The sequence below is a fragment of the Leopardus geoffroyi genome, chromosome A1 (genome assembly GCF_018350155.1).
Source record: "Leopardus geoffroyi isolate Oge1 chromosome A1, O.geoffroyi_Oge1_pat1.0, whole genome shotgun sequence".
Classification (NCBI taxonomy): Eukaryota; Metazoa; Chordata; class Mammalia; order Carnivora; family Felidae; genus Leopardus; species Leopardus geoffroyi.
The window spans coordinates 104,312,200-104,329,452 of NC_059326.1; the positions used below are offsets into that span (position 1 = coordinate 104,312,200).

The 17,253-nt window shown below is 46.9% G+C and overlaps 1 protein-coding gene and 1 long non-coding RNA gene across 7 annotated transcripts in view; one reads left to right on the forward strand and one right to left on the reverse strand.

Annotated features, from left to right (window-relative positions):
* Window positions 1–284: 284 nt before the first annotated feature.
* The window catches only part of MARCHF3 (membrane associated ring-CH-type finger 3), a 150,854-nt gene continuing 133,885 nt past the window's right edge, over window positions 285–17,253 (reverse strand). For both annotated transcript variants that reach the window (XM_045487324.1, XM_045487333.1), the window contains 2 exons: window positions 7,671–7,880; window positions 285–1,232 (listed from right to left, as the gene is read on the reverse strand). In XM_045487324.1, the coding sequence (XP_045343280.1) occupies window positions 1,074–1,232; window positions 7,671–7,880 (369 nt within the window). In that variant the 3' untranslated portion in view covers window positions 285–1,073. The remainder of the gene's footprint in view (window positions 1,233–7,670; window positions 7,881–17,253) is intronic.
* Window positions 11,020–17,253, forward strand: part of LOC123602981 — a 109,064-nt gene continuing 102,830 nt past the window's right edge. For 2 of the 5 annotated variants that reach the window (XR_006714658.1, XR_006714669.1), the window contains exon 1: window positions 11,021–11,242. This is a non-coding gene — a long non-coding RNA (uncharacterized LOC123602981). Of the gene's footprint in view, window positions 11,243–17,253 lie in introns of all 5 variants that reach the window. The other 3 variants (XR_006714659.1, XR_006714662.1, XR_006714660.1) reach the window with 2 other exon arrangements.

The following is a 17,253-nucleotide window of genomic DNA, read 5'->3' on the forward strand; positions in this document are numbered from 1 at the left end:
AGGCTGCTAGGACAGGTTTTTTGCCACATCTACCTGTCAAGCTAGAAATTCAATAGAGCAATGGGAACGCTAATTGATATGCAAAACAGGTCCAGGGTTCCTAGAAATGTCTAATGATCCACCAGTTCCTTGTGAAGGCAGAATTAAGACATGCACTAAACGAGATGGGAGTAAGAACACCAACCTTTTTGTTTGTCTTTTTTTTTTCTTTTCTTTTTAAAACCTACTTTGGGGAAAGTTCACAGGTTTTAGAATTAAAAAAAAGAATGTTGCAATCAGCGGGGTTTGTCTTTCACACACTGGATATTTATTATTAGAAAATAGCTTTTATCAGCTGGCAGTATCAAACAATTCGAAAGGAGCCTGCTTCTCGCCATAATTTTCTTTCCCTCCTTAATGAAATTTAAATAAACAGTTCACTGTAGGGAGAGTTGCCACACCTTTTTTCCCCTTTGAAAACGGAATAAATGAAGTTTAGTACAAAACATCCTCCAAATAGGCCTTGTTCTGTACCCATTACGCTGTCCCCTTGAGTGAGAGAGAAGAAGGCAATGAAAAAGACCACTCAAGTTATCAAATTACCCCCAAAGAATCTACAGTAGAAACTGGGAAACGCATAAACTAACCCAAACCAAACTCATCCAAACCAAGAAACCAGTTGTAACGTTGGCTTTTTCGACTGTAATTATCATCTGACTTTAATATATATACTTATATATATATATATATATATTTGAAATAGTAATAAAAAAGGAAGCATTGAATTGCATCTTTAGCAGGACAACCTTCCTCATATGTTAAAGAGGTGTTCAGAAAATCCCACATAGTATCTGCTAAATAAGCATGTTTGGCAGCTGAGCAAGTATCACGTGATTGCAGCATCCATGATTTGAAGTCAAACAGCATCTGCTCTCTTCCGGCTGAGTCCGTTGCTGGGGCGATGTGCTCACAAGGCTCAGGGTGTTCTGAGACCCACAGCTTAAGGAGGGGTTCGGGAGTGGCTCAGTGCATGGCCCCCGTGCGGAGACTTCCCAAACCCCAAACAACGAGCCAACCGACCAACCACACAAGCCTCAAACAATGGTCTCCTTTGAGTTCCTCTTGACAGAATGGGGGCCCAGCAGGGACTGCTGGTTAGAAGGTACGCTGACAGACTTTGGAATGAGGAGAATCACTCTCTGATTGGTCCGACGCCATTCGTTGTACAATCGACAGTGGTATCGAAATGACACCTGGGGTCAGGAGAGGAAAAAATAAGGGAAGGTTTCAGGTAAGCAGAAGCCGAGAATCAAACCAAGGAACAGAGAACGTCGTTTACAAAAACAGCTCTGAACAGCTGGCGGTGGTACAGCGGGGCGGGCCGCATGGGCAAAACGGCTCTTGCAAGTGGCTGAGGGTTGGGAGGTTGGGACCAACCAGAGAACACCCATGTATGGGCACACGCAGGGCTCCCAGGGTGGCTTCCTCCATTCCCCATAATACTGGATAAAATTAGGATATGAATTGGAAATGAGGTTCCTTTGGAGTCTGGATTTAGTTTTGGGGTAGTAGTGTTTGGGCCCCAAAGCGTCAGTTGTGAAGCAAGTTAGCCACAAGCAGTTGGGCAGAGTGGGTATAGTGCTAGCCCTCCCCGAGGTGTGGGATATGGCAGTGTGTCTTTCTGGTCTTCAGGTTAAATGAGAGGGATGCTCATGTATCCTCCTGCAGGTTGGACTCTGCACAGTTCAATATTCAGACTAGCAAATGTACCCTTCGAATTGTGCCATGCACAACCTGTACAACTGTACAAGCTGGCCCTGATGGGTGAACTCCAACTGCCTGTAGCTACGGTGTTCTATGGCTTCCAGTGGGGATGCTTTGGCATGGGCACCAGGTCCCTTGATAAATTGTTCTTGAGCCAGAGCCTGGGGTAGGTTCAACTTCCATGGGCATCTGCAATGCCTTGTGCCTACCTCAACATTGCATCGAGTGCTCTGTACCTTAGTGTATTTGTTTCTCTGTCTCCCTGCTCCAGAAGCATCTTGAGAGCATGGTTTGAGTTGTATTCGCCTGTGTAAGCCCAGCACCTAGCACGTGCCTGGCACTTAGGAAGTTGCTCAGTAGAGTTTGCTGCGTGAATAAATAAACTATGCTTTCTGATTGCAACACTGCTTCAGATTCAAGCGTCTCTTATAGAATACACAACATTATAAGCAGTCAACTGATGGCCAATTGTGGCATAACTCTGCCGAAAAGTACTTGCTTCCCATGTAAATACACTGGAATGAGACACATCTGTGGTTTGTTTTGGAGAAGGCTAGTTTACAGCATTGATGGACTGCCCAGGCAGTTCAGAGTCTGTACTTTTGAAGATGCATAAACTGTCTTTAACACTGGGGGTAGGTTCCAGTTTGGGAGCATCCAGATGACGAGGTAGGTGCTGGGAAGAAAGATGCCCGTGAGCTTAGGCTGACAAATTAGCCGGTATGGGCTGTTTAATAATCTGGGGTGGGCGGATTGGGATGATCCCGGCACAGGACCCATGGTAGTCAGAGGGGCTGACCTATGGTTGGACCTCAGTGTTTCTCAAGCTGAGGAGAGCACAGGCCCTTGATCAGAAAGGGCTTACCAGTCGTCTGGCAGGATCATGAAATTCACGGCCGCTAGCTCAAATTTCTGAGGCTAGAAAGCAGATGCCACAGGCTGAGTGCCAGTGAGATTTGGATATGAAAATATAAGCTTCTCAACTCACACAGATGTGCTTTTCTCCAAAAGGCCCTGAACATGCCAAAGTGGATCAGGTTTTTTTTTTTTTTTTTTTTTTTTCCTTAAGCTTGATTCTCATGTATCTATTCTGTCCTGCTACTGCTTGGTGCTACTCATGAATGTGAAACAGGTAGGCTGGAAAGCCCGCTGCTCGGGGCTAAGAGCAGGGAAAGAGGAGAATGCAGACAAGTACTTAACAAAGAGCTTTGGCAGTCCTGGAAGTTGGGAATCTGGAAATACTATAGTAAAGCTGGGTTTCCAATCAAGAGACCCTTCTTCTGGGGGTGCCTGGGTGGCTCAGTCTGCTGTGTGTCCTACTAGTGATTTTGGCTCGGGTCATGATCTCACGGTTTGTGAGTCTGACGTCTGGGTGGGATCTCTCCCTCTCTGCCCCTCCCCCGCTCATTCTCGCATGCACACTCGCCTTCACACTCTCTCTTTCTCTCTCTCAAAATAAATAAACAAAAAAGAGACCCAGGGTGCCTGGGTGGCTCAGTCGGTTAAACATCCAAGTCTTGGTTTCGACCCATGGGTTCGTGAGTTCAAGCCCCATGTCGGGCTCTGTGCTGATGGCAGGGAGCCTGCTTGGGATTCTCTCTCTCTCTCTCTCTCTCTCTCTTTCTCTCTCTGTTCCTCCCCTGCTTATGCTGTCCCTGTCTCTCTCAAAAATAAATAAATTTGGGGAGCCTGGGTGGCACAGTCAGTTGAGCGTCCGACTTCAGCCAGGTCACGATCTCGCGGTCCGTGAGTTCGAGCCCCGCGTCGGGCTCTGGGCTGATGGCTCAGAGCCTGGAGCCTGCTTCCGATTCTGTGTCTCCCTCTCTCTCTGCCCCTCCCCCGTTCATGCTCTGTCTCTCTCTGTCCCAAAAATAAATAAACGTTGAAAAAAAATTAAAAAAAAAAAATAAACTTAAAAAACAAAAGAGACCCTTCTGTATGTTAAAGAGCTGTGCATGCTGGACCTCAGTAAGCAGAGAAATAGCTGTGGGCGTCTGCAGATAGCTCCTTTTCTGATGCTGGGAGCAGACCCTGGGCTCTCGGGCCAGGCACCCCAGGCTTGAATCCCATCCTCTGCCTAGCGGCTCCACATTTGGGAGGGTTGCTTACCATCCCCAAGCTTGAGTTTCCTCAGCTGCAAAATGTGAATGGTGGTATCTCAGAGTGCACAGAAAGCACTTAGCACAGTGCCTCACGTGCGCTAGTGTTCTCAGCCTGTTATTTTTGATGTGTTAAATATGGAAAGGAAGACAGTTTTGTGACGCTCCTTCTTAGACACAGGGGAACTGGGGGAAAAAGAGAAAAACAGGACTGTTTCCCTTGCTCTCAGCGTGGCGGGGGGTCAGCAGCAGGTTGCATCACCTGGGAGCTTGTTAGAACATCAGAATTTTGGGTTCCACCCAGACCTAAGGAATCAGAGCGTGCATTTTAACAAGATCCCTAGGTGATTCACAGATACATTCCAGCCTGAGAAGCACGGCTTCAGGCGACCCAGGAGTCAACAACTTAGCAGTTCTCCTGGTGCCTTGGCCAGGAGGTAGAAAAATCAGCCCACTTGTTGAGACAAACAAATGAGATCTTATTATGCATTAATCTATCTTCATTGCCGTTAACCATCACAGTCTGCAGGCAAATTCAATCAATAAGAAGAAAGCATCATATAAAGATGACTTCTTATCGGGGGACAGTGAAATAGATTGGGGCATGATGCAGACGGGGCCTTGGGTTTGCACTTGCCCTGGGTTCATGCTGAGCCTGGACCAGGAGCTGCAAGACGCCCCCTCCCTGTAGTGGGGCAGAATAGGAAGAAGGGAGGTTTGATTTAGAGAAAAAAAAGCAGGCAGTGACGGAAAAATAAACAACACAAACCAAAAAGAAGCTGTGGCAACTGTAATGTTAGGAACTTCATTTAGATATTTCTTAAATGTGTGAGTTTTTAATTTTTTACTTTGAGAGAGAGAAAATCCCAAGCAGGCTCTGCCCTGTCAGCATGGAGCCTGACTGGGGGCTCCATCCCATGAACTGCGAGATCATAACCTGAGCCTACATCGTAAGTCGGATGCTTAACCAACTGAGCCACCCAGGCGGCCCAAATGTCTGAGGTTTTAAGAAGAAAGGAGGAAGCAAGAGCACAGGGCCACTATTGTAAAAATACTGTTCCTTTTGGGGTGGGTTTCTTAAGGTGTATTCATTTCTTTGTCCAAAGGGTATTTATTAACCAGCTGTGGACCAGATCCTGCGAAGAGCTGTGGTCACAGACTGGGCAAGGAGGGCTAGAATACATCAGCATCCACCTCTCCCTGTCAGGGAGGGGACAGGCTGTTACCTAAGGTCTACTGTAACGTCACGGCAGGGTTTGGGAAATCTCGTTACGGATTTTTTATTCTGCCCTTTCTCTCCAGAGGTTTTGGCATGATTGAGGCTTGCTGATGGGGCCAGGGCCTTGTAAGTCACGTTCCCAGAAACGGACTGCTGCTCCCTGAACTCTGGCTGTACCGCGGAGGTGGGCTGTGTGAGCAAATGGGATGCGGAGCAGGACTGGGCACGGGGTCACATTCAACCCCCTCAGGCTACCGTGGGCTATTTGGGCTGCGGCTCAGCCAGCCGGCAGTGACCCTTGTTGGACAATGTCCTACGGAAGGTTTCCCCGTGTTATAAGGAGAATTCAAATGACTACCCCATCGGGCTGGGAGCAAGCCAGAGGAGACAGATCACTCATTCATTCCATTCTGTGCCTTAACCGGTTTCTGTGCTGAGTGCTGTTTCCATCAGGGACGCGGTGAGCTGAGGGGCTTGCCCCGGGTCACAGCACCGCCCCCCCGCCCCCCTGCTCCCCACCTCTCAACGGGGGCTAATTATAAGCGCCACCCTGGATGTCTTCCTAACGCTGAGCGTGGACTCAGCTCTCATCCGGCTTTTGACTGTGCATGGAGCTCAAGTGGTTTGTGATGTGGGCAGTGACGTTTCTGGGGCACCTCTCCCCGGGATCTCAGCGGAGATGGCTCGCGCCCTGGACTCTGGGGTCCCTGGTACGGGTTTCCGCACGGCAGGTTCCAGAAGGCCCAGCTCCCCTGAGTTGCGCCAGATCTGCGCACGGACTGGAGAGGCAGGCCGGCTGAGTCTGAGATGGTGGGGAGGCTGTGTGTCCCCCTTCGCTGCGCCCGCGAGGCCCTTTCAGGAAGGCTCCTCTGAGCAGCCTGGCTGGGACTGACACCGTGTTTGTTTACCTAAGACATTTTCACAGCATATTCTCCGAAGCCTGACAGCTTGTTTACAATGGGTTTCTGCCGGAGGGCACTTTCCACGTGCTGTCAGCTCCTGACTTACGGCTCCTGCCAGGGCTGCTGGGTGCAGCATTTATCAGGGAGGGAGTTAGTCTAGATTCAGTAACTACTGTCGCGGGGTGTCGCAGTTTCCGCACCAGTCAAAGGGGAGAAAGCCTTTCTTTCCCTCCAAACGCTTTGCATCTTGTAGACGGCTGGGCATGCAGAGGAAGAAAGCCCCGTGCCTGTTCTGGGTGCTCTGATAAATGTTCCCAAAGTTTCCGCACCTAATCGTCACAGCAGCGGGACCCAGGGGCTGTCGCCTGCTCCTCCACCTTTTTGCATAAGGCTGGTCAGAGAGGTTAAGTACTCTGTCCAGAGTTACACAGCTATTAGGATGTAAATCTTGAGTCCAACCACAGGGCCTTTGGATTCTAAACGCATATGTGCTCTTACCATGCAGCACTGCCTCTTGGAAACATTTCTGGAATAGAATATGTTCTCATTCTCCTGAAAGAGCCCTTGCTAGGTACCTTTCCCACCCAATCCCCTCTTTCATCTAAGATGGGTCGCATCCGCATTCCCCTAGGAAAACTTTTCCTTTCCTTTCCTTTCTTCCTCCTCCACCCTTGTTTTCCTCTTTCGTAGTGGGAGTGGGAGCTGGTGGGGCCGGGTTTGGAAGGCAGAGCAAAGGAGCAAGTGTGCTCAAGTGCTAGAAGCTTCCACATGCTGACACACTGTGCTACGGGATATGAGAGTGGTACACTCTGGACAGGAAATACATATTAAGTAACAATGGAACGTGTTCAGATTAGAAATGAGCAGGCTCAGGAGAGTAATGCCAGGAAGCAGGGGGCCTGGTTTCTGAAACTGTTGTAGAGGCCAATGACGCTCTTCTCTGCGGGTCCCAGAGGGAAACATAAAGCGTGAGATCAATGCCGTGCCAACTGGTGCCCAAGCCATCAACTCACTTCATGAGTTCAGTGAACGGAAAGAACAGAGATGTTTAAGAATTCTTCCTCATGTACAGCAAGCACACTTATTGGGAACTGGTTTTCTTTGGTGGCGGCTTCTCAGCTAGATAAATGAGTGTTTTTATGGGCAGCAGAGTCAATATCCCGACACAGAGAATAATCATCAGGCAAAGTGCAGCCCCACGTCCAACAAAGACTTGAGGCTGCGTCAGGAAGTAAGAAGAAAATAACCAGCAGGAGGATTCATGATGTGCGCAGGCAGTGACAGCAACGGTGGCCGAATGCATCATTCATAATACACTACAATCCCAGCAAAAGTGAGGCACATAAACCAGAGAAAGGAAACGCCATGCCTCATAACGGATGGAGTCCTAGAACGCTGGAGGGGAGAAATGTCTGGGGTGTGTGTGTTTGACTGATGGGCTCTCAGAAGCTGGGGCTTTTTCTTTACTTGATCTGCTCTTCCCAGCAGCACACCTACGCGTACACACACACACACACACACACACGCACACACACGTGGTAATAAATCGCATCAGACTCTCTTACCAGCACCTGCAGGTCTGTCTCCCACGGGGCAGATAGGACATGTGACGGACAAGAGGGAAGTCTGCGCCAGCCTTGGGGCAGCCAGCTCCAGCTGCTCTGACCCTCCCCCCCCCCCCCACCCCGGACGGTGGGCCATACTTACTAGTGTCCAAAAGAGGTAAATAGTGAAGAGTGCGACAGTGAGTGCAATCAGTCCGACGGCCTCCAGCCGACTGCTAAAGTGCAGGTGGTCCACAGCGCCCCGCAGGCAGAGCCAGCCCGAGATGGTGGCCAGTGGAGTTATGAACAAGAAGCACACCATGTCTCCAAACAGAGTCCGCTTCTCATGCTGGGGGCCTGGGTTTCTGAGCCACTGCCGGGGAAAAGGGAGGAGAGAGAAAAGCAAGGTCACGGTTAAATGCCAGGATGGCATGGAGATACACTACCTGCAAGCTGTCTTCTTCTTCAGGAAACTGGGAACGGGCACTTCTGACCCATGCTGAGATCACAAGGCAGCATTAAGGGCTCATTCCCAGGCCCCGTGTCACCGGATTATAGTGACTGTGGTGATAATTTAACGTGACAATAGTGATGATGATAAAAACAATAATTTGAACAGTGTCCTTGCTGTCGATGGCCTGCTGTTTCTGAAACGATGGTTATCATTTTAAATAGCGACCCCATGGGAAGGTAGAGAGGATGTTATTTCTGGAAGGTAATAGCTGAGATAGAAAAAGTCCTGTCATGTGGCCAAAGCCTTCCAGGATCTTGGCTCTGGGAGATGTCTACAGGAAAGGGTTAACTCAGCAGGCCGGGGTGGCTCAGATTGTGCATGTTCCCCTGAAAGACCGGTTTTCAAGATTGGCTCTTCAGAAATGAGCTCTGAGTCCTGGCAATATTTTGCCTTTTACGAGTGTCTTTGTTTGCCTGAGGCCTTGGGCCATATGGTAAGAGTATAATGAAATAGTTTATGCCAACAGCGTGATTTATGCTGAACACCTATGTTCGCTGTGGGGGCTGGAATATGAGCAGCTGAGGTCAGTCATGCAGGCGCTGAATGCCTATGTGACCGACCCCAATAAACACCCTGGACACCAAGGCTTGGGTTGATAACGCTTGGTATGTGTTGTCACAAATTGTTGCTGGAAAAATTAAGCAGATTTGTGTGACGTTACTGGGAGGGGACACCTGGGAAGTCGCACCTGGTTTCTTCTGAACTTCACCCCGTCCATTCACCCTTTCCTTCTGCTGATTTTAGTTGGTGTCCTTTTGCTGTAATAAATTGTAACCATGAGTAAAAGAGCTTTTCTGATTCCTGTGAGTCCTTCTACTCAATCATGGAGCCTGACGGTGGTTTTGGGGATCCCCCCCAGAGTGAGACTCATGTGACTCCATGAACTGAGGGATGCCCCTCCTTGTTAGGACCCTGGACCTCCTCCTTAGGGTGCTCCCTGACATTTTAATTGGGTTGCCCTCTTGACTGAGTCAACCCCAAAAAAGGGTGGGCAAAACTTTGTGGTTGTTGAAAGACCAGAGAGGAGAATTCCTACAGGAGGGGAACAGAGTTGCTGTCCCAGTTGGGGAATTGCTGAATGCCTGCTGAAATGTTCTCCATAATCCATTCTGGGAAAAGTCATGCTTACGTATGGGTGTCGGTGCACGACAGTAATGAGGTCAGGTGGCTTTTCTTCAGATTGGCATTGCAACATGTCTCCAAATACCCCTGCCTCACTACCCCATGTAGTAGTGGCTGTGCCCAAAGGGTCCAGAGGAGGGGGGGTTGAGCAGAGTTAGGGGTGGGAGTGGCAAGAGACGCAGGCCGAGTCTGTTTTCCATCTTGTTTCCTAAACGAACGGGGGCTTAGCAGTGCCATGGGCTGGCCCCCAAATGGAAGCACTGTGGGCTGCTGAGCACACATTCCAAATGGCCAGGGCTGCAGTTCCCACAAAAACATTGGTGGGAGTGAAAGCATCATGACAGGGGATATGAGAGTAGATGGTGCACAGTGGAGAGTAAAGGGAAGGCCATGGTCAAGCAGGAGGAAGAGACAGAGGAGGCAAGGTGAGGACAGAGCAATGGAAGGGCCAGCAAAAGCTTGAGGGAGTGACCAGAGGAGATGGGTGGTGGGGAGAGATGGTAAAAGGCAAGGAAGAGCTTTTCTGAAAGGTACCCTTTCCTTGAGTGTTTGCCTGGGGCCAATATTAAACGACCCACAGTGCACAACATACCAGTTTCCAGGGACAACCCACCTTACCATCGTGCTGAGATGCTGAAAGAAGTCAACCTCAGCTCAGTGATGAGGAGGCAACTTGTCTGTGAATATAAATACAGCATTATAAAAAATTTCACATAAATCCCTAAGTGATCAAGTGCGAACGATGCTGACCCTGCTGCCTGTTGTCATGTTACCTTACACATCTCAGCAGCTTCAGAAAAATTCAAAGAGCTCTTATTAATTAACATTTTCTTGCCTAAACACTGGGAATATCGATCGCTGTGAGGTGGAAAGGAGAAATCAGGTACGATTATCCTAATTTTATGGAGGCTCAGTGGGGTTAAATGATCGCTCCAGGTGATTCGGGAGGTCAAACTGAGGAGAGGACTCACATCGCTCCCCTCTTGCTCAGGTGTCCTATCAGTAAAATACTTGAAAAATATTAAAATTGCAAGACATGCGGAAATCCAGGTCCTTAAACAATTTTGCTCGAATCGCAGCAACCTGATTCCCCTTGCAGATTTTCCCTGGAAGCAGATCTGGAAGCCTGGCCTCCCTTGTTGGAACATAGGAAATTCTCAGTAAATATGCAACAGATGTTCACAGACAAGCCGACCTCACTGGCAAAGACTTTCCTCAATTTCTGCTGCTTGGGAATTCGGAATGCATTTTATGAAAATTAATTTAGAATTTTACTTATCTATGTGGCCCTTAACATGACCCAGTGAAATGACTCAGGTGTGGAAGGAGGTAATTACAAATCACTAGTTATCTCTGTCTGGTGTAAGATAAATTACAAAGGCAAGATTATTATTACTAATGCTGGTTCCTGGTTTCTCAGTTTCTAGTTGTGCTCTGATTTTCTATATTCTTTTTTTTAGATGTTTATTTATTTGGGGAGAGAGAGAGAGAGAGAGAGATAAGAACGAGTGTTGGCAGGGGAGGGGTAGAGGGAGAAGGAGAAAGAATCCCAAGCAGGCTCCATGCTCACCATGGAGTCCAGCATGGGGCTCGATTCCACGACTGTGAGATCATGACCTGAGCCAAAATCAAGAGTCAGTTGCTTAATTGACAAAACCACCCAGGCGCTGGTGATTTTCTATATTCTTGAAAAATTTTCAGGCCTTTTTATATATACATTATCACCCAAAATCTGGACTCTGCACATTATTAGCTATAAATATATATGTGTGTTTATAAATGTATATATATATGTATATAATATATATGTGTATGTATTGTATGTATACATATAATATATACATATATATGTATGTTTATAAATGTATATATATAAATATATATTTATAGTTAATGTGCAGAATCCAGACCATGAGTCATATAAATTTGCTCAACTTACTCTTTATGTTGTTTGCTGCTGGGTCATATTTAAGTATGAAGTTGTTTTTCTTTTTTCTTTTCTTTTTTAAAGTAAGCTCTGTGCCCAGCTTGAGGCTCGAACTCATGACCCTGAGATCAAGAGCTGAATGCTGTACCAACTGAGCCAGCCAAGTGCCCAGGTATGAAGTTACACCCTAGGTAGCGTTATATCAAAATCGGTGACTTCTTCAGAATCCCAGGTGTCATTTATGTTTTACACAAATGTTAAGTCCCATGAACAGGACCACTGGTAGTATCTGTTGCTGAGAAAAACCCTGCCCTCTGCCACAGTAAGAATGTCTGTCAAAGCATCCAAGTTGGTCGATAACAGGATATTTATACAAGCAGAGATTATAACCGAGAAAATCTGATTACACCTCAAATTTCCAGCAAGAGGGGGGATGTCTAGATAAATTAGGAAAACAAAATAAATTATGGAATTTACTTAGAACAGAATACCATCGAGTAATTTCATAGATATCTTTTTTTTTTTTCAACGTTTATTTATTTTGGGGACAGAGAGAGACAGAGCATGAACGGGGGAGGGGCAGAGAGAGAGGGAGACACAGAATCGGAAACAGGCTCCAGGCTCTGAGCCATCAGCCCAGAGCCTGACGCGGGGCTCGAACTCACGGACCGCGAGATCGTGACCTGGCTGAAGTCGGACGCTCAACCGACTGCGCCACCCAGGCGCCCCAACCATCGAGTAATTTCAAATGATAATGTGCATTTTATATTTCCTGACATGATGTACTGCTGAGCAGGAAGAGTTCTACTGGACAGAATGTGTAGTAAGATCCTGTATATATGATGAGATAGTTACATACACACAGACATTTACACCTACAAAGATGTAGTGGATTTACACAGACAAAGACCAGAATGATACCCAGCAAGATAGTGGCTATTCTTGGTGGTGGAATCATGAGTGGCCTTTAATTTTTTTCACTTTGTATGTATTCTCTAAAATGAACATGGATTCGCCATGTAGCTACACATGTATGTATTAGTTGTGTACGAAACATTGGGAAAGAGAGAGGGGGACCCTGAGTGAGAGACAGGGAGAGAAGAGGGAGGGAGCTGTCCAGCTAGTGCTTAGCAAACCATAGCAGTAAAAAAATAAAAAGAAAAATAAATAAATAGTACTGACAGATGTTTGGGGCAAGCTCAGTGCTAGAAATCTGAGTTTATTATGCACTATCTCCCTGAGTCCTTGCAATAACTCTCTGAAGCATGTGCTAACATCATCCCCATTTTACAGAGGCCGACACTGGGGAACAAAGAATAACTGACCTAAGGGTGGACAGCAAGTAGGTGGCAGAGGCAGGATTCAAACCAGCCTCACTTTGCTGTTCCTTGATTTCCATGCTTACATTTTCTTTCTGCACCAAATGGCACTTGTGTGTATGTGTGTGTGCACACGCAGTCACTAGATTTTTTGCAAGCTTTCAGCGAGGTGGGATATGGTAAATCCTGCCATTGTACTGTTTCATCAGGTAGGTGAAGGACTGGCTGGCCAGGATGGTTATCGTGGTAACTTTATAAAATATTCTCAGGCTACTATTCCGTTCTATGTGAATTCTCTTACCAGATCACAATGCGGTCCAATCTGTGGGCATTGAATCACAGCTTCACTTTGGCATAATTCGTAACAGACAAAGGGTTGATCTCAATTATCGTTCGCTGTGGTTTTTTGCTCCTCTGTGTCTCCTGCCTCTCTAATCAGTTATACATATTATACACAGAATATTAAACCTATTCTGTAGCAGTATCTTCATTTCCCAAACATTTAATAAAAGAGCAGCCTTCGGCAGAATGGCAAGTTTGTTTGTATGTTTGTGTTGCCACCCGACCTGACCTGAGGTGGACCCTTTAGAACACTGGCATCTCGCACATTCAGCGTTTACAATGCTAAATCAATGACAGGAGCTTATGTTGACTCACACCTTGTGAAATGCAGAGCACTCTCTTATATGCCACATCAAGTAATTGCTTTACTCTCTGATAATCTTTGAAGGCGGTGCCACTACACCACTGTTTTACCGATAGGGAAACTGAGGCACAGAGAAGATTGGTGTTGGCTCTGGTCCATGCACTCTAGCTCTAAAGACTGTGCTCCGAAACAATCTGTTCTGTCATGATTCTTTTTTTTTTTTTTTTAATGTTTATTTCTGAGAGAGAGAAAGAAAGAGAGAGAGAGCGTGAGCATGAGCGGGGGCGGAGCAGAGAGAGGGAGACACAGAATCGGAAGCAGGCTCCAGGCTCAGAGCTGTCAGCACAGAGCCCCATGTGGGGCTGAAACTCACGAACTGCAAGATCTTGACCTGAGCCAAAGTCGGACGCTTAACCGACTGAGCCACCCAGGCGCCCCTCCGTCATCATTCTTGAAGAGGCTTTAGTTTAACATTGGTCTTCTGCTTATACTTGGGGGTTAGCTGTGGCCGATGTTTGAGAATACTAATTTATTTGGCATCTCTCACCTGGCCGGCTCACCTCCTTGGCCATCAGGGGATCTGTCGGCAACCTGGGCACCCTTCCGGCCTTCTGTTCTCTGCTTCCATCAGAAACGTAAAGCAGGGAGACTGTGCCATTAAAAGCCCTGGCACTGAGCTGCCTATTTTTCTGTGGCGGTCTCATTCCAATCGCTAACTCGTTCCTGAACCCGGAGATTGATCTGCTCTTGGAAATACGTACAAAAACCAACCACTCAACCAACCATCTAAACAAAACAGAACCCCCCCCCCCGCCTCGCCCCATGGTAATCAGCACTGTAGGGCCATAGACAGCAGAGGGAATGAAAGTATCATTCCACCGGTGACACAGCATCACTCACTGGCCATAAGTGTACATCCAAGGTGAGCCGGGCACCAGTGATTCCTTTCAAGGTGGAGTAACTGTGGGTTCGGATATAATTACAGTGTCAATTTGTTAAATCCCTTCCTGGGGAGTAGGGGCAAAGGGGGTGCAGTGCTATAGGACATTAGATTCTGCCTCCCAGCCTCCGAGTTAATCGGCTTAAATCCTCAAGGCAGATAGGACAGCCTGCAGGTCAGTTTGTACTAGAACCAGATTATACTCTGGTGGCTAATAGCTCTGATCGATTACAGCCTTCCCCATGAATCTCCTTAATGAGAAACCATCACGAGAATGGGAGAAACTGATAGAAGGGATAACAACTGATAGGACCACCACAAATTTATGGAGAGGAAAAAGAAAAAGAAGGCATGGTCTCACAATGTTGTCTCATGTGGGTTTATCCGCTTGAGTGTCTCTTGTTAATATGACACTTGGCAGAGTTATTAACCAAGGGCTTACCTTCCTTGGGATGGGTCTTATTTTTGAAGCCCAACTCATTTTACACTAAGCTGTCTTGCTTGCCTGGGGAGCGGCGAAGTGGAAGGGGCAGTGCTGTGATTAGACGGTAGGTGATGGGTCCTTTCCATGATTTAGAAATGACCGTGAAACATGAAAACCATGCATTTCAGTTAATGGAGGCACAAAAGAGAACAAAAACAAACAAACATACTCCATTGAGTGTTCTCAATCCCTGAACTCCAGTCTGTCAGTCAATTTCCAGGACAGCTGAAGTCTCACAGAAAGAAATTCCGATGCCGGGGAGCTGAGGAGATGCTTGTTTAGGACATCCATCAGTGGATGCTGACACTGCTCACAGCAATGAGCCTCAAATGAAAACTTCACAGAGGATTTGCTCATGATCCTAAAATGTCCTTCTCCAGCCTTGGCCTCTGTCCAAAGCTCCAGATGCGCATATTCAACAGCCCGCTCAACATCTCCACTTAGATGACTAACAGGCGACTTAAACTCAATCCGTCCGAAACAGAACTCTTGATTTAGTACTTAACTTCACAACCTCTCTTTCTCCACGTCTCCTCCATCTCAGTGAATGACATCACCACCCACCCAGTCGCTCAGCCATCCATTTCCTTTCTGTCTTGTGCCTAGCCCTCCAGGAAGTCCTATCAGCACCACCTTCAATAAGTCTGGAGTCTGTGCACTTCTTTCCACGTCCACTGCCTCTATACCTGGGCCATGATCATCTCTTACTTGGGAGGCAATAGCCTCCCGGCTTCCATTCTGGCTTCCCTACAGTCCAGCTCCAAAACCAGGGAGAGAGACCTTGTACATACATCAGTCAGAGGATTTTGAACCTTTGCTTAAGGCTCTCCAGTGGTCAGAACTGTGTCTGTACTCTTGATCTAGGACTACTAGGACTACTCTTGACCTAGGACTACAAGAAGACCTGACCTCACACCTGCCTACCTCTCTGACTACGTCTCCTACCACCTCCCCCCCCTTCATTTCCAGCCTTTACCTGTGGCTGTTCCCGTATGGGAGGCAGGCTTTGTCCACATTCTTGTACGGTTGGCTCCTTCCGATCACTTAGGTCTCAGCTCAGAGGGTAACTTAGCACTGCAAACACTCCTAAACCTACAAACAGTGCCTTGCTCTATTTTCTACAGAGCACATGGCACTCTCTGAAAAGATGCTCTCTTTATTTATTTGTTTGTTTCCTTGTTTACATTTTGTTCCCTACTTCAGTGAGAACTCCGTGATGACAGGGACTTCATTTTTGTTCATTATTGCATGCCTCAATCCAAGAACAGTGCTGGAACGCAGTCGATGCTTAATGAAAATGAATGAGCAAACATCTGGATGCCAGGACCCCTGACCAGAAATGATCTTACAATATGAGTTAGACCAATGAAATTGGTTGGTAAGGAGACACTTTTGTTGGTGAGTAGACATCAAGTCCTGAGGTTCACTGCGTTCAGCCTTCTGGACGGGAGATGGTATTCCTGAACATTTTGCTTTTTGTAGGTTTCCAAGAGAAATATCTACATGTTGTTTTGTTGCTATGAGGTGTAAAACCTGTATTTTCTGTTCAAGCTTTTTTTCCCCCTGAGATGTAAATAATTATGGAATGCCATCTATTTCTCCATAGGTCATGAGATAGCATGACAAATACACTAAATTATTTAAGGTCCTTTCTAGTGTTTTAGTCACAATTAGTATCTTTTTTTTTATACCCCTCTCCCTTTCTTTTTTTTTTTTTTTTTTTACTACCTTGAACTACATGAGAACGAGACAATATCAGATGCCCATTTAAAAATTATACAACCCCGGTTCAACCAAAAATATGTACTGAGTGACTATTATGTGCCAGATACTTTCACTGAATTTAATAATGCCAGCTGGTGTTGTTATTCCCATTTTGAATTACGATATTAAGCCTCATTGATGTTGAGGTACTTGTTCAAGGTTACAGGGAAGAGGAGCCAGGGTTTGAGATCTCCAGCCTAATGTTCTTTCAACTCTTTCTTTCAGTTTGCTTTTGCACTACATACAATCTTACCCAAAATTTTTTTTATTAAAAAAATGCTTAAGATGGCTTAGTCAGTTAAGCATCTGACTCTTGATTTCAGCTCAGGTCATGATCTCACGGTTGGTGAGATTGAGCCCCATGTTGCTGACAGCGCAGAACCTGCTTGGGATTCTCTCTCTCTCTCCCTCTCTCTCTGCCCCTCCCTGCTGCACACACTCTTTCTCTCTCAAAATAAATGAACATTAAAAAATGTTTAGTTGAAGTGTAATAATGGACGTATAATGCTATACAGTATCAGTTTCACATATAACTACGTGAAATCTTGATCCTAATTTGTTTGCCCCTACAGGCTGGGGATGTAGCCGGAGGAGACAGGAGACTGCTTCTAGTTTCCCCTGTTGGCTCCCCCAAATGCTGTGTGACCCTCATCCAGTTTTTTCACCTCTCTGGGGGCAGTAAAATAACAGGAGTCCCTCTCACAGGGGTGAGGAAGGTTCAGCTTCGAAGGGAGTGGTGCAAGACCGTCTCTCTTTGGCTCAAGTTCCCACTTCTGTTCAAAACATCAGGTTCAACTAGAGACTGTGTGTTTCGTCTTCTGAGCTCGGGCTGTGCGTTCGCTGCTTCCTAAACGTCTCTCCATCTGTGCAAGCAACACCTCACGCTTGACACGGTCCACAATGGAGCACTGGCTTCACCTCCATCACCCAGCTTCCGCCCACATTGTCCCAGACCTGGGCGTGGCAAGACCAATACTGGTGGCTCTGGTGCACACCCTTGACCCCATCCTTCCTCGATGCCCCACCCCCC